We start from the raw sequence: 20121 nt of genomic DNA on the forward strand, positions 1-20121 counted from the left end.
GGACACGCACGTGGAAGGTGGACGGGGAGGGGCGTGCAGGGATCCACCCGGCTGGGCCCAGGCTGGCTCCCGAGGTCACGGGGACACGCGGCCACTGCAGCGCCCACGGGTGGCGCCCAGTCACGCCCGAGGCCAGGGCTGGCGTGGGCCCGCCATGCTGCCCCCCGGTGCTGCCGCAGCGCACTCACCCTGGCACAGGCGCGCGCGCCCCCGGCCACCCTGGCGCCCCAGCATCCTGCACCGCTCGGGCGCCCGCCGCCGCCGCGGCGCGAACCTCACTCTGCAGACCAGACAAAGCGCCAGCTCGCGAGTCCCTTCACCGTCTCCCAGAGACGGGTCTTTGTCACATGTCGCTGGGCACCCTCCCCAGCACGCCCACATATGCCCACACACCCACACACACTTCCCGCACCCACAGGCAGGGCCGGGCGTAAATCCGTACTGTTGCTGGGACCCTCGCGTTCACAGACACTCGCTGAAGGTCATAACCGTTCTGCATCACCGAGTCACGTGGAGGGTCCCCAACAGGCACAGGCCCTGGGGGGGGCGGCGCCCCCATCAGGGCTGCTGTGGGGTGGGGCCAAGAGGGGTTGGCCTCTGTGCTGGCGTTCTGCCCCGCCCCCCGCCCCTCTCCTTCCCTGTCCCTGGCCGCCACCCCCACCCCACCCCTCCCGCCTGCTCCACTTGTCCGGCGCTCGGAGCCAACCGGCCTCCGCCTCGGGCCGGATTGGTCTGCGCCGTGCCGTTTCCCAGCAGGCCGGTGGTGGCACGCTGTTTGAAGCTGTGCGTCAGTGCTTCTCTCCGCTGCCCAGTCCCGCCCTCCTCTTCTGCCCTCCTGGGGCCAAGTTCCTGGGGAGCGCAGCTCTGGCTGGTCCCGGGTGTTAGGTGGCCTCAGAGAGCTAGGGCTTGGGTGGAAGCACAGAGGAGTCCAAGACAAATTGAGCACCTTGATTTGCAACTGCCACCACGAGTGGTCCGCCCAGTTAGGAATCACGGAAAGTCGCCACTGCTCACGGGCATGTCCTTGTCCTCAGGCTACCTAGGCGCCTGCCTTCCTGTGCTCCTTTCTCCAGATCTGATTCCCGGAGGCAGGTGGCAGGAACATAGGGAGACCAGAGACTGGATTCTAAGCCAGCCTCACGGACTGCGCAGCTTTGGGCAAGTCCCTTAACTACTGAAAGGAGGGGAATCTGCAGTTTGATGGGCATAACTACTGGAAACTATACTTACCATTGCGGCTGGCAGGGCCTCAGCTGTTGGATTTGTGAAATGAGGGATTGGATCTACTTTGATATGCCCTGGCATTAGATACTTGTTTTTCTTCTTGTCAAAAAGATTTCTACTCATTCTGTACATACATTTTTCTAGCATCTGCTATGTACCAGCCTGTGCTGACCCCAGGTAGCTTCCAGCACAGAGACTGACTACAGCCCAGTACCTACAAAGTGGAGGGACAGACACCAAGAGGGAAAGGTTGGGTCACCAGGGAGGCCCCCGAGGATCCTTTTCACCCCTATGCAGCTCTAGGTTCCCCCCTTTTTTTTTTTTTTGGAGCGGGTACCAGGAATCGAACACAGGACCTCATGCTTGCCAGGCAGGCACTGCACCACTGAGCTAAATCCCCAGCCCCTCTAGGTTCTTTTGATGGGTTTCACTGGTGGTTTCCTTCTCAGAAGCCATGCCTTGACCCAGATGCTGAAGGTTGTGAACAGAAATTTACACTGTAGGTCAACATGTATCCAAGAGCAGCATTCATTACTAGTATGTGCTGAAATGCAATTTTAAAATGGAAGGTTTAAACATATGGTTTCACATTAGTCACACACTAAGGTGTAGCTAGTCATAACTTTGAACCTGTGCGCCTGAGAGTTTTAAAGAAAAATAGTCTGTCCCTCAGATCAGCCGTGACCTCTGAAAGATTGGGGCAGGAGCTTTCTTTCTGCCAGAAAGATTGGCAGACCTGTCTATCAGACAGGCAAGAGGCACTGATGGCTGAGCCACTCTGTAGTGACCAATGATGGCCTGTAGGGGGTGCTGCCCTTACAGTTACCCTACTCTGTGAACCTGCACCTCCCTCCTTCCCTTCACAGCCTGACGAGCTCAGCCTTTCTCAAGGCAGCACATCCTGCATGCCACAGGTGGGGGAGGGTCCGTGTTGGTCCTCAAGTCCCTGCTGAAGGTGCCAGACAGAAATGAATGGGCGACATGGAAATTCCTCATCCATACAGCCACAGGCAACAGGCCAGGCTCACACGGAGTCCCAGGCATGTGAAGGACAGTCATGGGGGATCTCTCAGTGCTGGCCCTCAGGTCCCTGTGTGGCCTCTACTCATCCTGCCCCAGTCACATGCTGTCACCTAGCCACTTCATGAGCAAAGCTGAGGACCTACGTACATGGCACACAGATCCAGGGACCTCAGACAGCACCCTGCCCACCCTCCAAGAGTTCCCAGAGTGAAGGACACAGGCAAGAAACAGGGAGGCTGAGGGCTGGGCTTTCCAACAGGGCCCTACTAGGAGGGGGACCACTCTGCTCTGCTGAGAGGAGAGGGCAAACATGACCTTGAAGGAGACATCCAGGAAGAGCTTACCTAGCAGGAGGGCAGGTGTGCAAGCAGGAGGCTCCATTGGTGCAGCTAAGGGTGGCTGTGATGAAGACCAGTGGGAGGTTTGTCCTGAGTTTGAGAAGAGGTCAGAGTCTAGAGATGGCCCTAGGACAGTCATCTAGCTTGAACAGGGACACACAAGGGGGTATCAAGGGTGATGGGGTCTGGATTTTGGTAACTGTGTAGACAGTGAAACATTTACCAAGAGGCAGAGGACAGGGGAGCAGGAGGGAAGCCAGGCTGGACCTGCTGAACTCACTTGAGGGATGTACAAGGAGCTGCCAGAAGGCAGTTCCACCTTTGGGTCTTGGCTGTGGAGACAGACTGTCCCTGGAGCAAAGGCTAGGATGCGACCACCGGGTGGCATGCTGGGAGAAGCAGGAGAGCCCAAGCAGGAGACCAGAAAAGCAAGCTGTCTCAGGAACCCAGGGAAATGCCCTCAAGTTGGGAAATGTTAGCAAGATGGGGGAGAATGCTCACTGGACTCGGCCAGGAGACAGCCTCGGAAGTCAGGGCATAGATAGGGGCCTCTTTCAAGAGGCCCAGGGGCACTCTGCTCTGAGAAAGGCTGAGCTGGTTGTAGGTGAGAAGCGGGGAGGTACAGGTGTCCAGACCCCGGAGGAAACAGAAGGGGATGGCATTTGGCACATGCTCTGGGGTGAGTAAGGATCAAGGGTGTGGTTTAGCCCCTGGCCATATAGGGCTAACCTATATGCCAGAATAGGGAGCTGATATGGGGCAGGCCCTGAAGCTGTGATGCTCCAGGGTGGCAGCTACAGCCTCTTGTCTTCTCCCTCCCCTGTCCATGCTGCATGGTGACTGACACCCTCCCACCCACCTCTGTCCTGCAGACCAACATCCCCTTCCTGCAGAATGTGCTCAACAACCAGCAGTTCCTGGCAGGAACCGTGGACACCCAGTTCATCGACGAGAACCCTGAGCTATTCCAGTTGCGGCCCGCACAGAACCGGGCCCAGAAGCTGCTGCACTACCTTGGTCCGCCCACACAGCCCTATTCTCCCCTCCCTATCTCCGGACCCCTTCCCCTCAGCCCTGCCCTTGTTCTAGTCCATGTCTGCCTTGCTCCGAGAGATCCTTGTTTCCATCCATATGGCCCTAAATAGGTCTCTACTGCCTGGACCCAGGAGGCCCTGGCTTTGGAGAGGACAGGAGCAGCTGGAGCAGCAGCTGTCCTGGAAAAATGTCCCTATCCCCAAGCCCACCTACTCACACTGTTGCCTTCAGCTCCACCTCTGCTCATCTGGCCCTGACCACTACCCCCTCTCCCTCTAGGACATGTCATGGTGAATGGCCCTACCACCCCAATCCCTGTGAAGGCCAGTCCAAGCCCCACGGACCCCATCGTCCCTGCAGTGCCCATAGGTAGGTGGGATTCATTCTGCCAACTCATGGGGGAGACAAGAGATTGTCACCTGCAGGAGGGACATTAATATCCTTGTCTATTCTAGGCCCACCTCCAGCTGGGTTCAGGGACATCCTTCTGCGAGAGGGGCCTGAGGGCTTTGCTCAAGCTGTGCGAAAACATCAGGGGCTGCTGCTGATGGACACGACCTTCAGGGATGCCCATCAGTCACTGCTGGCCACTCGTGTGCGCACCCATGATCTCAAAAGGATTGCACCCTATGTCGCCCACAGCTTCAACAAGCTCTTCAGCATGGAGAACTGGGGAGGTAGGCTAGAGAAGGGCTGGGATGTTGGCCAGCGTTGGTGGGAATTGGGTGTCTACTGTGTGTGGCCAGCCCCAAAGGCCCAGGACACTAAGAGAAGCTGGAGCTGTTGACAGATCTCACTCTCTCAGGTCACTCTGGAGAAAAGCAGAGTGAAAACTGAAGAAACAGGGTGCTTGCTTGTTCCATAAACTGGAACCAACTCCAGCCAGACGTGGTGCTGGGTTTGAGGCTGCAAAGCTGAGACTGAGGCGCTGTCCAGAGCAGCTCATTAGGAGACCCAGCCTGGTAGCTAATCACAGCATGGAGAATTGAAGGAGGATGTGCAGGCAATACAGATACATGTGCAGAGGGTACAGTGAGCCTTAGCACCCAGAGCATCAACGAAGGGAACAGTTGGTGATGCTTAGAGCTGTGAACACAAGAAACCCTAAAAGCGAGCAGGGGCCCAAGGCTCAAGCTGCAGAGCTCCAGAGCTGACACGAGCTGCTTCTCTATCCCCTTACAGGAGCCACATTTGATGTTGCAATGCGCTTCTTATATGAGTGTCCCTGGCGGCGGCTGCAGGAGCTCCGGGAGCTCATCCCCAACATCCCATTCCAGATGCTTCTACGGGGGGCCAATGCAGTGGGCTACACCAACTACCCTGACAATGTGGTCTTCAAGTGAGCCTGGGGGGGGGGGTGCAGATACTGCACAGTAGGGCCCACAAGCACTAGGCTAGAGCTAGCCTGTGCTCCCCACAGCGGGCTGGAAGCCAAGTGTGTGTAGCCACACCCGGCAGGGGCTACTGTTTGGAAGTGCCATGAAGTGCTGAATCGTAGTGGCAGAACCTGAAGAGCTTCCATATTACTCACGTGGCAGTGGAAGCCCTCAGAGGGAGATGACGTGTCCCAGGCCATATGGAGTAAAGCTAGGGCTGGGACCGAGGCCTTGGGACCCCTTGTTCAGTGCTCTCTCCCACAGCCTGCCACGCCTTTGCAAAGCAAGGAATCCTGGCTGATGACTCCATGGTGTGACTAGCTAGGAGCCAGTTCTGCCCCGTGCAGATGCCTCTGGCACCACCCCGCCTGGCCCAGGTTGCACTGGAAAAGGCCTTGTCTCTACTGTTGTGCCCCCCACTCCACCAGGCCAAACTTTATCCCCTAGAAGCTATAAAGTAGGCCAGGAGCCAGAGAACACAGTGAGGGAGGAGTGTGGTGGGGCTGATCCCTGGTTCTTACCTCCTCAGGTTCTGTGAGGTGGCCAAAGAGAATGGCATGGATGTCTTCCGGATCTTTGACTCCCTCAATTACTTGCCCAACATGCTGCTGGGCATGGAGGCAGCAGGCAGTGCTGGGGGTGTGGTGGAGGCTGCCATCTCATATACAGGTGACGTGGCCGACCCCAGCCGCACCAAATACTCGCTGCAGTACTACATGAGCTTGGCGGAAGAGCTGGTGCGAGCTGGCACCCACATCCTGTGCATCAAGGTACCTAGGCCATTTGCCCAGCTCTTCTCTTCTGCCTATCCCCTACAACCACGGGCACCCATCAGGACCCTCCTTACCGTCTTTCTTCCCATTTCCTCCAGGATATGGCAGGGCTGCTGAAGCCAGCAGCCTGCACCATGCTGGTTAGCTCCCTCCGGGACCGCTTTCCTGACCTCCCGCTGCACATCCATACCCATGACACATCAGGGGCAGGTGTAGCAGCCATGTTGGCCTGTGCCCAAGCTGGCGCTGACATAGTGGATGTGGCAGCTGACTCCATGTCCGGGATGACCTCACAGCCCAGTATGGGCGCCCTAGTAGCCTGTACCAAAGGGACTCCTCTAGACACAGGTAGGAAGAGGACACCCCATGCCCATGCCCCTCTCAAAGCTACAGGCACCAGTCCCACTAAAGTCGGGCACACCTAGGATCCAGATGCCCCACACAGGCCTAAAATGAGACCTGAACCGGCCCTGGGTCCTGGGAGGAGCCTCTGGGAGCTCGGCAGACTGCCATGCTCTCCTCTGACTCGGGCCTCCCTGCAGAGGTACCCCTGGAACGCGTATTTGACTACAGTGAATACTGGGAGGGGGCTCGGGGACTTTATGCTGCCTTTGACTGCACGGCCACCATGAAGTCTGGCAACTCGGATGTGTATGAGAACGAGATCCCAGGGGGCCAGTACACCAACCTGCACTTCCAGGCCCACAGCATGGGGCTTGGCTCCAAGTTCAAGGAAGTCAAAAAGGCCTATGTGGAGGCCAACCAGATGCTAGGGGACCTCATCAAGGTAAGCTGGGCCCAGGGTTTACCTGACACAACTTTATACTCCCTTTTAGGCTCCCAATAAGGAGCCTGCATCATAACCTCGAGTCCCTCCTCCTCAGGTGACTCCTTCCTCCAAGATTGTGGGGGACCTGGCCCAGTTCATGGTGCAGAATGGCTTGAGCCGGGCAGAGGCTGAAGCGCAGGCTGAAGAGCTGTCCTTCCCCCGCTCCGTGGTAGAGTTCCTGCAAGGCTACATTGGTGTCCCCCATGGGGGGTTCCCTGAGCCCCTTCGCTCTAAGGTAGGAAAGGCCAAAATAGTGCGGACGGAGGGCTGGGTACAGGAAGGAGGCCTGACCCTCTTCTTTCTTCTCCAGGTGCTAAAGGACCTTCCAAGGGTAGAGGGGCGGCCTGGAGCCTCCCTCCCTCCCCTGGATCTGCAGGTGTTGGAGAAGGAGCTGATAGAGCGGCACGGGGAGGAAGTGACCCCAGAGGACGTACTTTCAGCAGCCATGTACCCCGATGTCTTTGCCCAATTCAAGGACTTCACTGCCACCTTTGGCCCCTTGGATAGCCTCAATACCCGCCTCTTCCTGCAGGGACCCAAAATTGCAGAGGAGTTTGAGGTCAGTGGCTCCCCACACTCTACCCAGCACCCTGCCCTAAGAGCTCCAGGCCTTAACCTTGGCCTGGTTCTCACCCAGCTTTGCGGGCTTTGGGAGCTGAAAGGACCCTTGAGAAACCAGGAGCTAGCCTTGACAAGTGAGGAGCTGAGGCCCAGGGTGGAGGACTCCCCTGTGGTGGGGTGTTGGGGGCCTGCTTTCCGGACAGCCTCCAGCTCTGAGCCTCGACGCCTTCTCTGCAGGTGGAGCTAGAGCGGGGCAAGACACTGCACATCAAAGCCCTGGCTGTGAGTGACCTGAACCGGGCTGGCCAGAGGCAGGTTTTCTTTGAGCTCAACGGGCAGCTGCGGTCCATCCTGATCAAGGACACCCAGGCCATGAAGGTGAGGCACCCTCAAGGCCAGCCAGGTAGTGGGGCTAGGCTGGGCCTGTTGCTTCATCTTTCCTTTGCCCTGTCTGCAGGAGATGCATTTCCACCCTAAAGCTCTGAAGGATGTGAAGGGCCAAATTGGGGCACCCATGCCTGGAAAGGTGATTGATATCAAGGTGGTGGCGGGAGCTAAGGTGACCAAAGGCCAGCCTCTGTGTGTGCTCAGTGCCATGAAGATGGAGACTGTGGTGACTTCGCCCATGGAGGGCACTGTCCGCAAGGTCCACGTAACCAAGGACATGACGCTGGAAGGTGATGACCTCATCCTGGAGATCGAGTGACCCTGTCCCAGGCTAGCAGCCTGGCCACCCCCACCCGATACCTTCAACAGAAGCTGTGCTGCCAGGTCAGGCCCAGGCAAGCTGGTGCCCAAGAGCAGGAAGGCCTGGCCCTGGAGGTCCTGTGCTCAGTGGGACAGCGAAGACTCCCGCAGAGGCCCATTCCCTTCAACCATCTGTCCTTTCCTCACTGGTGGACAGCTGCTTACATATTCATCTCTTGCCAAGTAAGGGTCCTCTCCTCATGGGAGACTACAGGTGGAGGAGTAGATGGTCTTAGGACCCGGAGAAGGTTAAGGGGTCCTACCTCCTGGTTGTAGGGGAGACGTAAACCCCAGATCTTGGGACATTTGCTCAATAAAACGCTTTCCTCTGCCCTCCATGCTGGGTCTTGTGCCATCCACCATACCTCCGGTGCTCCCCCCAGCCCAGGGCAGAGAGGATGTGGCCGCTTCTCAAACTGGGGCTGGGAGCAGACAGGCTGTTTTTTCCTCCTTGGTTTGTAGCAAGGATGGTTAATGCCACGAATGTGCACCTATTGTATACACACCCCAAATATGACCAGCCGTTACTGAGCTTGCTTAGGGAGTGGAATTTGTTCTAAACGCTTAACCTATGAACTGGAAGAATCATCTTGCCCCCATCTTGCGGACACAAATCAAGTCACAGGAAGCTTAGGTAACTTGTTCAGGACTCCACAATTAGACAAAAATAGAGGGGGACTAAACCCAGGCCAACCTCTCACCTCATTAGCTCAGGACTAAGAGCAAACAGGTACCACTTGGGCAGCGGGGGAGACCCTTGGGAATGGTGATGAGACAGAGACTATGAATGCTGTGAGTGTGAGGCTATGCATAGGAGGTTAGCAGAAGCACTGGAGCCAGGGTCACAGGTTTTCCCCTGCCCATCCCACAACCAACTCTCAAGAAAACCTTGGGTGTCTGTCTTCTTACCTGCAGAGGGGACAGTAACTCTGACTGCATCACTGGCCTCCTACCCATGGATGGTGAGGCAACAGGCACAGGTGGAGGGGTAGTTCCTGAGCAGAACAGGGAGGGGGATGGTGGAATGAATGCCAGACTCTGTGAGGAAGGGGAAGACTGAGTCCAGACACCAGGGGCCCTGCAAGCCTATCTGCCCAGTGTTCTCAGGGTACAGGCACCTGACCTCAGGCACACAAGCCACACGGTGCTTCTTCCTGCTTGTACCATAGGCTTCCAAGTGTACTCTCTAAACAGATCCCTGATCATCCCTCTCCTCCCGACATCTGCTACACAGACAAGGGGAGAGGCTCTCCCGGAAGGGAGGTGTACAACTGTGGTGCCGCCCTTTAGATCTAGATGAATGTGGTTCAGTCACAGCCAGCCCGGAAGTATCATGAGGGACTCACTGCACAAGCATTACCTTTTTTCTCCAACTACCAGCCTCATGGAATGGGACCCAAAAGAGTATTTTTAAAGAAGCGAAGAGAAAAAGGTCCTAGACAGGGCAGTGAGAACCATTCTAAAAGCAAGAAAGTAGCATACCAGTAGGTTCTAAAAAAGACCTCAACTTACTGTATTGCTTGGTAGACTCCCTATTGTTCTCAGGACTGTGACCTTTGTTCTGAGTTCCTCCAGAGGCTACAGGAGGCACGATGACTGTGGTACGGGTGGAGAGAACCAAAAGCCCCTTCTCCAAGGAGACTCAGTGCAGGTTCCTTTCCTGTTCTGGACTTGCTTCCACTCGAACGAAGTTGGTAGTCTTTTCAGGGCCCTGTGTCCTCCACCCTTCCAGAGGACACAAGCTGGAGGCTCCACTGATGAGGTCAGGGCCATGAGTACCTGGGCCCACATCCGGGACCCATAGTCTCAGACCCACCTGTGCTAGGACATAGAGCATGGCTCAGGGAGAAACCCATAGCCTCAGGTGCCCCCACCTCATCCCCTATTCCTGAGAACTGCCTAATGGGCTGAACTGACCTGAGATTAGTGTTCGAGGTAGCTAGGATATCTCCAACTCTTCCCAAAACCCCACGGATTTCCAAAGATTGAAGGCCATGTTACCCAAGTTAAATCTCTTTAATATCCCAATATAAAGTCCTGATGCAAAAAGACAATGAGAAAACCCTGGGAAGTTCAGGGGAGGGGTTTTACAAATAAAACCCCCCTGAGCAGCTTTTCAGAGGCAGGGTCGGCGGGTAGAAGAGCTAAGAGAAGCAGCAGTCCAAAGTGAGGAAGTGCACAGCTCCTGGGACCTGCCCCTTGTCCCCTCACTCCCAGCTGCTCCTCAACCCCCTTTCAGGGGGATTGTACCCTTTGGATATCTGCTTCTTTCTCTTGGTCCCTGGGATTCAACTAGCTGTGGCTTCAATCCCCTACAAAAATTCCTGAGATCTCGGGGACCCCAGCCAGCCCCTCCCCTGTAGTACCCTTTGATGGGGAGGGGCTGGGAAGCCCATGACAGTTCACTGAAGTCACACATGAGTGAAGGTCAGGAGCACAGGAGGGCCTCTGAGTCCCCTGCTCGCTCCAAAAGCACACAAAGGGGAAGGCTGCCATAGAGCTTGGGATCCGTGAGGGGCTGGAGGAGAAGCAGGAAGAGTCCTACACCCAGGGCATAGCCTGCCAGCAGGGGCCGCCTCTGCGGATGCTCCAGGGCTGCACACACAGCAGGGAAGCCCATGTAATTGCAGAAGGAGTGGCAGAGAACCGGCCCAATCAGGTGTCCTGGGGAGGGGAGACAGTGCAGCTCATGGAGCAGTCCCACCCCCTCCTCCACCCCTTCCAGGGCTAATGACCCTCACCCCATGAAACAGTTTAGTTACCCAACCCCACCCACTCTGCTTCCTTCCACCTCTCAGACCTCACCGAGCTGAAGGCCCTGGCTCAGCCTGTCTCAAGGATCACTGAAGAAACATTCTGTCACTCCTAGAACACAGTATTCCCATTCTCCCACCCACGCCTGTGGGTCCCTGAACCCCCAGAGACCCATGAAAGACTGAAGACAAACCTGTGCGGATGAAGAGGAAAGCAGTGTAGGCACCGAAGACAGCTGTGTAGGAGAACTGGAACGCTGGAGACGGGGAGGCCGCGAGTGACCACACCTGCATGCCCACCCTGCCCCAGTACTGCCCATCAGCCAGAGACAATCCCCTTCCCCCGGGGCAGTGACTGCCTGCTTCACCACCTGTGGCTGTCCTCTGTACCCCAACTCCCACTGTCAGTGGCCCCTCCAAATACTATAGCCCTCTGTTTCTAATCCTTTTTCTAGTGTGGCTGTCAGGGACACCCTAACATACTCTACCCAGGCACTCACCTGCAGATAAGAAGATGCTCCCCACACTACTCTGGCGGAAACGCAGCTGCTCGATAATGTGGTGAAAATGGGCTAGAAAGAAGGTGAGAACCATACCATATCCCTCTGGCCTTCGCTCTAGGCTCACCCTTCACCCCAAGCCTCGTTCTCAGGACCACACTCACCAACTCCAAAGAAGAGTGGGCAGGTGAATACAGCTGGGCCCAGGCCTGTGCACGGTGCTAACATGGGCAGCATACAGGCCCGGAACACCAGCTCTTCTGTGAGGGGTGCAATCACTTGGTTCCGAAGCCAACGCATGTCTGTGAGGCAGTGGACCCAGGAGCGGGGGGCTACATAGCAGATTAAGGACAAGCAATGAATGACTAGGTGTTGAACAATGAGACTCAGAGGCACCGCTTCCACAATCGTACCCAGGCCCAACACAGGCCGGGCATCAATACTTCTGAGAAGTGGAGAAGGGGACAACTGAACATTATATTTACCAGACTCAATGTAAAGCAATGTCTTGACATGACTTAAAGGAAAGGCATGAGTAGCTAAGGCAGGATAATCTTGTAGTAAACTACAAAATTTAGGACCAATACTGCTTTGAAGAAGCAATAGGTTGAGGAAGCAGGGGATGACACTCTCTGGTCCACATCAATATTGTTGAAGGGCCCAAGGGGACTCCATGCATGTCAGGAACCAACTCCTAGAGACCACCCAGCAATATGATCCAATTTTACTGATAAGGAAACACACCCTGAAAGAGGACATCTGCTATCTCTTGTCCAGACTGCACTATGAGCCCACTGATTCCCTTTCCCCATTACCTTGGACTGACTATGCCTACTTCTCCCCCTTTGCCTTGAACACTCACCCAGCACAACCTTCAGCCCATCTGCCAGGTCACATGGGCAGTCCATAGAGAGCTGCATCAGTGGACCCAGAAAAAGGATCTGGCGGCATAAAAATAGCAGAAATCAAAGGAAAGATATTCACCACAAGCCACTTTCTTGTCCAGCCTTTTAACCTTACTCAGCCTTCTTCAATTCTGGGATCGCCCAACCCCATGCATACCCCAGGGCCCTGACTTCCATCAGCCAAAAGCTGGATACAAAGGGGAAAAAAGGCCACAAAAGGCCCATGATATTAGCGACAACACAGTAGGAACGAAAAAGCAGAACTCACCATGGTCAGTAGCAGGGGCAGTAGAGCTGCTGGGAAAATGCCCTCCAGCCTGAAGCCCATCAAGGTGAGAAGGGATGTGCCTGGCTGAGCCACAGGAAAGGGGGCATCAGTCTTGCTCCCTCCCCAAAGACCCTTGAGTTCGATCCTACTGCCCCTTGCCCCGCTTCCTTCGCACCTGGATGCCAGTGAGTTCCCTCCAGAGTAGCACGCAGAGAGGTGAGAGACTGGAGACCACCAAGACACTGGTGAAGCGCCGCTTGATGACGGCGGGGTGGTCCCTATGAAAGGCACAGTAAGTTCAGGGGGCCCTCGGCCGCCAAGTCGTCAGCGTGGTCCCGCCCCTCGCTCACCCAAGCTCCGCCCACAGCCCAGCTTCGCGGGGGCGCGGGTTCGGGCCGCGCGCAGTCCCCGCACCTGGGCAGCTCGCTCTTCCAGACGTAGAGGCTGCCCACGTAGGAGCAGGCGAGGCTGAGGCAGGAGAACACTGACACCCAGCAGCACAGCTCAGGGCCCCGGCCCCCTAGCGATGTTGACTCGGACTGCCGCTCAGGCCGCGAAACAGACAGCAGGCGTAGCCCATCCCCGCCCAGCGCCGCCATTGCGCCCGGACCGAGGCGCGCACCAGTGACGCTAACCCATGGAAGTGCGGGTGACGTCACGAGGCGGGCCCGCCCCCTGGCACCGCCCCCCCGCCCGCCCTGCCCTGCCCAGGCACTGGAGCCGACTCAGCATACGCCTGGAGCAACTTTATTAAATCAAACATCACACAACTGCGTGCAGTTCTCCCCCGCGCCACCGAGGGGTTTTGGGACCGTCACGGTTTACGACCCGGAGCCGGGATTCAGCCAGTCCGACAGATTCGAGACCTCCTGCAGCCACAGAGCATCCTGCGGGAGCAACGGGGACAAAGTAAGGACGCTTCCTGCAGCAGCCCGATCCCGGGCCTTCCTGCCGCGCACGCGCCCTTACCTGCGCGGCGCTCTCCTTTATCCCCTGGCGGCTCACCGGGTTTCCTCTCTCCCGGACCAGGGCCCTGTCATCGGCTGTGCGGACCTCTTGTCCCCTCGGGAGGAGAGAGGCGTTGGGCTGCTCTGCGCTTTGCGAGGCCGCAAAAGCTCGCATCTCCTCGTCTCCCGGGCAGAAGCTGCAGCTCTTGAGCTTCTTGCGGTCCGCTTGCCTGATCTCTAAGCGAAAGCAAGCCCACTTCATCTTACTCCCAGGTCCTGTCCGGATCAAAACACTGCAGCTACGGGGCCTTCACAACGGTTTCAGGCCTCTGTCCCCTGTGAAGTGGGCCTTGCAAGGGGAATCGGGGATCCTACCAAGCCCTCACGTGGAGGCAGTTATGATTGATACATTGTGTCAATCTGAGTTTAAACTGAGAGACTCAGCAGGGGGCCAGGGTCCTCACTTTGTAAACATCCTCATCCTGTGCAAGAGGAGGGCCTGGAGATGGTCTGAGTGCTACACCCGCCCTAGGGAGTGGTAGTCTGTTTGCAATATAAGGGAAAAGAAGAGGCTCGCTGCCCCCTCCCCCGCTTGCTGCTTTCGCTGTCTTCGCCGCCTTAAACTGTTGCCTCTGTGCCCTGCCACCCTGCCTTGGAGCCAGCTGATTATAGACTAAAATCTTCACAAACTGTGAGCTAAATAAACCTTTCCTTCCTTAATTTTGGGTGTTGAGTATTTTGTCTCAGCAATGAGAGAAAAGTAAAACAGAGGCCCAGACTCCTTTAGTAACTTTTCACACACACCTTGTGTGAAGTCTGCACTCTCAAGCTCTTCCCTCCCTGCCAAGCTCTGGTAACTGGGAAAGCAAGCCAGCCACATTTCTCTCTCCTATGGCACCGAGCAGGCCCACAGGCAACTTTCCATTCCTAATTGGTTAACTTGTGCAAATTTAAAGCGCATTTAGATCTATGGATTCTCCTGAACAGGCAATGTAGTGTGAGCTTTTCCCTAGGAGAAGCTCAGGTGCTGGGAGGGATGCAGAAGTGTGTACAAAACCCAGAGGTAAAAGAGAAAAAAGCTGTTAGCTAACCCTGAGGAGGTGAGGAAAGCTTTCCCTGAGGAGATACCGGAGCTAGGCTTGCAAAGAAAACGGAATTTCATGCTGAAGTCAAGCAAATAAACTTTATACCAATGTAAGGGTGTGTGTGTGTGTGTGTGTGTGCACGCGCACATGCAAAATTCTAGCAGATAGATCAAGGAGAGTAGTAGGATCAGAAAAGGCTAAGAAAGACTTTTATCCTCAGGAAACAAAGAGGAAGCCAGTGAAGCATTTTAAGGACTGGAAATATATATTGTTGATTTTGTATTTTAGAATGATCATTCTGTCAAAGGTTGGCTTCTATCAAACTCTTGTAGGAAGCAGGAAGGATGACAGAAACCTAGAAGCCTGCAGGTCCCGAGGATGATAAGATTCTGCAGTGGGAGGAATACAAGTTGACGAATTTCCTGAGAAAAGAAATCAATAAAGTGAAGCAGGAGGCAAAATTGGGGGCAGAGACTAGGTAGATTTTTTTTTTTTTTTTTTTTTAAAGACTGGAGCAGCCAGGGAGATAGCTCAATGGTGGAGTGTTTACCTAGCATATATAAGGCCCTGGGTTCAATGTCTAGTACCTCAAAAGAGGGAGTAGGAGGAAAAGGACTGGAATAGCCATTGTGGAGAAAGGGCCAGAAAGATAAGGCAAAGCACTGACAAATGAAAGGCTCCTGAGTGAACAGACCAGGAGCCTGGATGTGTGGTGGCATCAAAACACAACTTCACAGTGAATTTCTTTAGAAGACCTGCCCACATGGGGACAGAGTGCATGCCAACGGCAGGGCACAGCAGCTCGAGCAACCAGCATTTAGATTTTAAGGCTCATATTACACAGCGGAGAAAGCATGGGCTTTGGAGATGACAAGCTGAAATTGAGCTCTTCTGCTGGGTGTGGTGGCACATGCCTGTAATCTCAGCACTTGGAAGGCTGAGGCAGGAGGATCGCCATGAGTTTGAGGCCAGCCTGGGCTACATAGCGAGACCCTGCCTCAAAAAAAAAAAAAAAAAAAAAGAGAAAGAAAGAAATTCAGCTCTTCTTCCTGCTAACTAAGCGTTGACCTAACCTCTGAGCCTGGGTTCTCTCATAGGTGAAAGGGAAGAAATGCCGCCCACAGGATCACTGTGAGGACTAAATGAGATGAGGTCTGTGCAAGAGCCTAACATCTCTCCAGAGTCCACAGAGAGCACTAAATTAAATGTTAATTTTTTTCCTTTCAAGAGAAGATACTTATTATTTTGCTGCTTCTTGCTCCCTAACATACTGAATTGTATGTATGTACTATGTTTCGTTTTTGTTTGTTTGTTTGGTTTTTTTTTGTTTGTTTTTCTCCGGTACCGGGAACCGAACTCATGACCTTGCGCTTGCCAGGCAGGCGCTTTGCCACTGAGCTAAATCCCCAGCCCCTGTACTATGTTTCCATTTTAAAAAAATATTCAAATCTAAATTTATAAAAATAACTTTTATACAAGTCTTCACTGCAGTATTCTCTTTGGTAGCAATGGCCTCTACAACATTTAAAGCAAGGTACAATTGACAAAATATTCAGAACGCATCTCAGGCCTAAGTACAGACAACATGTTGCACGTTGTAGTTATAACCCCAGAAAGAGGAATTTACCAATAAAATGTAGGCGCCAAAGTCACAGTCTCCAAATTCTCTCAAGTCTAGATAAATCTTTTGTCCAAAAGACTCAGGATATATAGGAGGGCATTCCTGTCAATTTGGCTCCTCCACAATCAGGCTGTCTGGATTTGAATTCTGGCTCTGTCATTTACTAGCTGTGTGACACAGAGTAAGTTTATTGACATATCTGAGCCTCAGTTTCCTCATCTGTAAAATGAGAATAATAATAGTACCTATAGTTCATAAGATTATTTGAGAATTAAGAGCATTAACATATCTTAAAAGCTCCAGAACAGTGCCCAGTACCTGCGAGTGACTATACTGTGCATAAGAACTACTCCCCCTGCTGCTGCTGGCCCCACAGGCTGCTGAAGTATGAGGCCTACGTGAAGAAAGGCTTCAGTATAGTTTCCATCGCCTGTGCATACTGCCGCTTCCCCATAACACACATCAAATTGGAGGTAGTATCTGCACCCAGAAGCAGCCTCCACAGCCCCAGAGTATTAACCAGCATTAACACAGACGACTGGGAACAGATGTGAAGGAATCAACTGGATTTAGGTCCGGATTCTGCTTATTACCCTCTCCCCTGATCCATCACCTGCTGCTACCTGTAACAACACAAACTGTATTTAGAGATATGAAGTCCTATCATACCAGCTCTGGGGAGAGAATCCCTGCGGGGCCCTGGAAGACCCAAACTGGCAGTGGGAGCCAACCAGATGCCAAAACAACGTGGCTGTGGTTGAAAGGCATGGTGGGATAGCTTGAGGGCCTGAAGACACGTTTCTTACATTCACTGTTTCACTGCAGAAATTGACTAAAAAGCTCAAGCCTCACCTGCAAGGAGCTCTGGGCTGCTGTTCTTAGGTGCATCCTCTGTGCTCTGGGTCAAATCCTTTTTTTCTGGAATCAGCTGCTTATAAGATTTAAAAGTCCCAAGTGAGTTTTGCAGAAGCATGAATGAGCCCTAGTGAAACATGACTGTGGCTGGTAGATTCACTGATCTCACAGAGCTTTCTCCACCTAGAAGTCCCCATTAACTTGCTCCTGGCTCAGGAATTCCCCTATACAACTTTTTTTTTTTTTTTTTTTTTTTTTTGAGACAAGATCTCACTATGTAGCCCAGGCTGGCCTCGAACTCAAAGTAATCCTCCTGCCTCAGCCTCCCAAGTGCTGGGATTACCAGTGTGCAGCACCACACCCGGCCCAGGGCTTCCTTCTGTGGCTCCTTCTGTAGCTCACTCTAGCCACTCTGAGCACATCCTTACTTCTCTGAAATCCAGACAGTTCCTTATTGTCTCCTTGGAATCTGAAGTATGCTCTCCATGCCTGTTGCTCATCATTTTTATGCTACTATGTCTATTATCTATATCTTAAATCCCTTGGAAGGTAATGTTCATCATAACTCTGTCCCCGTACAGCTAGTAGTGGTCTTACAAGGGAGTCAAACATGGGAAGATAGAGGGCACATTCTGGGGTCATGTGGAGACTTTCAAAACCCTGCCACACTGGTTGGTCCAATTTGGACAGGGTAACAGAGGTACTTACTAAGACCAGAACCCAATCCTCCCAGCTCATTTTTCAAGAATACAAATATAAGCCAGGCATGGCAGCACAAAGCCTCATACATAGGTGACCAAGGCAGAAGGATTCCAAATTCAGGCTCCCCCTGGGCAATTTAGTGATTTAGCAAGGCCCTGTCTCAAAACAAAAATGAGAAAAGGGCCGGTGAGGTAGCTCTGTGCAAACACCCTAGGTTGAATCCCCAGTACTAAGGAAAAAAAAAAAAAATACAAACATAAAAAATATATATCTTCTTCCTAAAAATTAAAAAGTCATGCTTCAAAGGAAACTATGAGGAAAATGAAAAGTAAACCTCAAGAATGAAAGAAAATATTTGTAAATCTTATCTCATAAGATACTTTTTTATTGAGAGTAAATAACTCATAACAATAAAGTTAACAACCCAATTTAAAAATGGACAAAGGACATGAAAACATTCCTCCAACAAAAATAGAAATTGCCAATAGCACATGAAAAGATTCTCAGCATCATTATGCATTATTCAAAGCAAATTAAAACACTATGAGAAGCCAGGTGTGGTGGTGCACACCTGTAACCCCAGTACTCCAGAGGGTGACACAGGAAGATGTATGAGTTCAAGGCCAGCCTAGGCTACATAATGAGTTTAGGGCCACCCTGAACTACATAGCAAGACCTTGTCTCAAAAAGAACAAAGAAAAGAAAGGAAAGGAAAGGAAAGGAAAGGAAAGGAAAGGAAAGGAAAGGAAAGGAAAGGAAAAAGGAAGGGAAAAGGGAAAGGAAAAAGGAAAGGAAAGGAGGAAGGAAGAAAGAAAGAAAGGAAAGAAAGGAAGGAAGGAAGGAAAGAAAGAAAGGAAAGAAAGAAAAAAAATTACTGAACTACTATGTATCTACTAGGATTGCAATAGTAATAATAGTGAAAATAAAAACAACTGTTGATGAGGATGTGAAGAAATTAGAGCACCATTATAGTTGCTGACAGGAACATAAAATGGTGATACCACTTTAGAAAATAATGTAGAAATTCCTTCAGAAGTTAAACTGGCTGTGGGTTTAGGTCGGGTAGAGGATGTGCTCAGCATTTGTGGGGCCCTAAGTTAAACACAGTGTTATAAGGATGATCCAGCAATTCTACTCCCAGATACAACAGGTGATGAAAACACACAGTGAATGTTTGAATTTTAAAACTTTATTGCAGTAAAAGACACATTACCGTTAATTTCCTTCAAAATATTCCCACTCACTTTACCCCTTTATTCCAATGTTCTTGCCAACTGATGCAGTTCTGCAAGTCTTCTTTTGTGTCTTTACAAGGTGTGATCAAAAATACCATAAATGCTTCTGCTGACTACCATCCAGTGGAAAGGAGCATCTACTTTATTCACTAGGTCTGGCACTGTCCAGCTTCTGGCTCTTCCCCACAATCAAAGTGACCATGAAAGGTAAATATCTGGAATTAATGTAGGACAGCGCAAGAAAGATACAAAAGACTGCAGAAAGTGGCAAGAACAATGGGATAAATGTGTTCAAAGCAAGGCAGAGTACTTTGAAGGGGATTACTGGCCACGTGTCTTACTGTAAGAAAATTTTTAAATTTAAACACTCATATTTTCCATACCCTGTACATACCCAAGAGAATTTCAAACATATGCCTACACAAAGTTTTCAAAACATCATTATTTATAATAATCAAAAAGTGAGGAATAGTATTCATCACCTCATGAATGAATAAATAAAATGTTCCATAAGATGGAGTTACTGAGTCATAAAAATGAAGTACTGTGACATGATACAATACAGAATAAAATTGGAAACATCTTCTTAAATGAAAGAAACCTCATATTTTATGATTCCATTTTGAAGAAATATGCAGAATAGGCAAATCCATAGAGGTGGAAAGTAGATTAGTGGTTTCCAGGGAGAGGGAAACTTGGATTAACTGCAGCCTAATAGGTATAGTTTCTCTTCATTGTCAGAAAGATGTTTGGGAATTAGTGGTGATGGTTGCACAATACAGTGACTGTACTTAAAACCACCAACTTTTATACTTCAAAAGGGTAAATCTTAGCCTCTGGGAACTGTACCACAATTAAAAAGGTATCATATACTGTTTACTAAAGCAAGTTTCAATTTCTAATAATTTCATTCCGAGGAACACAGAAGGGGCACCATTCTGAGAAACACGGAAGGGACAACGATGGCCCTAAAGGTATAAAGAAAGGAACACTATTGCTGGATGTGGTAATGCATAGCTATAATCCAGCTACTCTGGAGCCCCGAGCAGAAGGACTACAAATTCCAGACCAGGCATAACAATTTAGCAAGATCCTGTCTCAAAATGAAAAGGACGGGCGATATAGCTGAGTGGTAGAGTGCCCATGAGTTCAGTCTTAGTACTGTAAAAGGAAAACAGGGGTGGGGGGCACAAGAAGGGAATGGTACATGGAAGGAAGAATGAAGGCAGAAAGTAAAGAAGGATATTATTGAGAAAATTTCCAAAACATTTTTCTTCTTTGACAAAAAGTTTTTCTTTTCCTTCATTCATTTTAGTCTGTAAAATCTTAAAAACTTCTCCTTTT

General features: G+C 51.9%; 3 protein-coding genes across 26 annotated transcripts in view; 1 reads left to right on the forward strand and 2 right to left on the reverse strand.

The window, feature by feature from the left end:
• Nucleotides 1-8244, forward strand: part of Pc (pyruvate carboxylase) — a 115492-nt gene extending 107248 nt beyond the window's left edge. For all 7 annotated transcript variants that reach the window (XM_005384365.1, XM_005384367.2, XM_005384369.2 and 4 more), the window contains 11 exons: nt 3458-3602; nt 3900-3989; nt 4076-4297; nt 4803-4959; nt 5526-5766; nt 5868-6117; nt 6312-6556; nt 6654-6833; nt 6909-7157; nt 7397-7537; nt 7617-8244. In XM_005384365.1, the coding sequence (XP_005384422.1) occupies nt 3458-3602; nt 3900-3989; nt 4076-4297; nt 4803-4959; nt 5526-5766; nt 5868-6117; nt 6312-6556; nt 6654-6833; nt 6909-7157; nt 7397-7537; nt 7617-7865 (2169 nt within the window). In that variant the 3' untranslated portion in view covers nt 7866-8244. The remainder of the gene's footprint in view (nt 1-3457; nt 3603-3899; nt 3990-4075; nt 4298-4802; nt 4960-5525; nt 5767-5867; nt 6118-6311; nt 6557-6653; nt 6834-6908; nt 7158-7396; nt 7538-7616) is intronic.
• A 1659-nt stretch (nt 8245-9903) lies between these two features.
• Nucleotides 9904-12975, reverse strand: Rce1 (Ras converting CAAX endopeptidase 1). Of its 3 annotated transcripts, none has more exons than XM_005384377.2 (8): nt 12747-12973; nt 12508-12610; nt 12333-12416; nt 12022-12100; nt 11324-11491; nt 11160-11231; nt 10854-10916; nt 9904-10570 (listed from the first exon to the last, which is right to left on the reverse strand). In XM_005384377.2, the coding sequence occupies exons 1-8, from the start codon at nt 12929-12931 to the stop codon at nt 10335-10337; spliced, it is 990 nt and encodes a 329-aa protein (XP_005384434.1). In that variant the 5' UTR covers nt 12932-12973; the 3' UTR covers nt 9904-10334. The 3 variants fall into 3 exon arrangements, with proteins under 3 accessions (XP_005384434.1, XP_013369362.1, XP_013369361.1); XM_013513907.1 differs by having other exon boundaries at nt 10477-10570; nt 10854-10960; nt 12747-12975; XM_013513908.1 differs by lacking the exon at nt 12747-12973 and having other exon boundaries at nt 12333-12412; nt 12508-12594.
• A 27-nt stretch (nt 12976-13002) lies between these two features.
• Nucleotides 13003-20121, reverse strand: part of LOC102019710 (chromosome unknown open reading frame, human C11orf80) — a 184920-nt gene continuing 177801 nt past the window's right edge. For 12 of the 16 annotated variants that reach the window (XM_013513892.1, XM_013513896.1, XM_013513897.1 and 9 more), the window contains 2 exons: nt 16838-16916; nt 13003-13516 (listed from right to left, as the gene is read on the reverse strand). In XM_013513892.1, the coding sequence (XP_013369346.1) occupies nt 13095-13516; nt 16838-16916 (501 nt within the window). In that variant the 3' untranslated portion in view covers nt 13003-13094. The remainder of the gene's footprint in view (nt 13517-16837; nt 16917-20121) is intronic. The other 4 variants (XM_013513899.1, XM_013513894.1, XM_013513902.1 and 1 more) reach the window with 4 other exon arrangements.

The sequence above is a fragment of the Chinchilla lanigera genome, unplaced genomic scaffold (genome assembly GCF_000276665.1).
Source record: "Chinchilla lanigera isolate Chin_1 unplaced genomic scaffold, ChiLan1.0 scaffold00021, whole genome shotgun sequence".
In the NCBI taxonomy this organism is placed as follows: Eukaryota; Metazoa; Chordata; class Mammalia; order Rodentia; family Chinchillidae; genus Chinchilla; species Chinchilla lanigera.

Excerpts from the sequence above, each read along its gene's own strand:
- Rce1 (XM_005384377.2), bottom strand. The coding sequence starts at position 12,931 with ATGGCGGCGCTGGGCGGGGATGGGCTACGCCTGCTGTCTGTTTCGCGG. Across the intron at positions 12,101-12,332 it reads TGCCCCTGCTACTGACCATG|ATCCTTTTTCTGGGTCCACT; the intron begins GTGAGTTCTGCT and ends TTATGCCGCCAG. Across the intron at positions 11,232-11,323 it reads CCCACTCTTCTTTGGAGTTG|CCCATTTTCACCACATTATC; the intron begins GTGAGTGTGGTC and ends CCTTCTTTCTAG.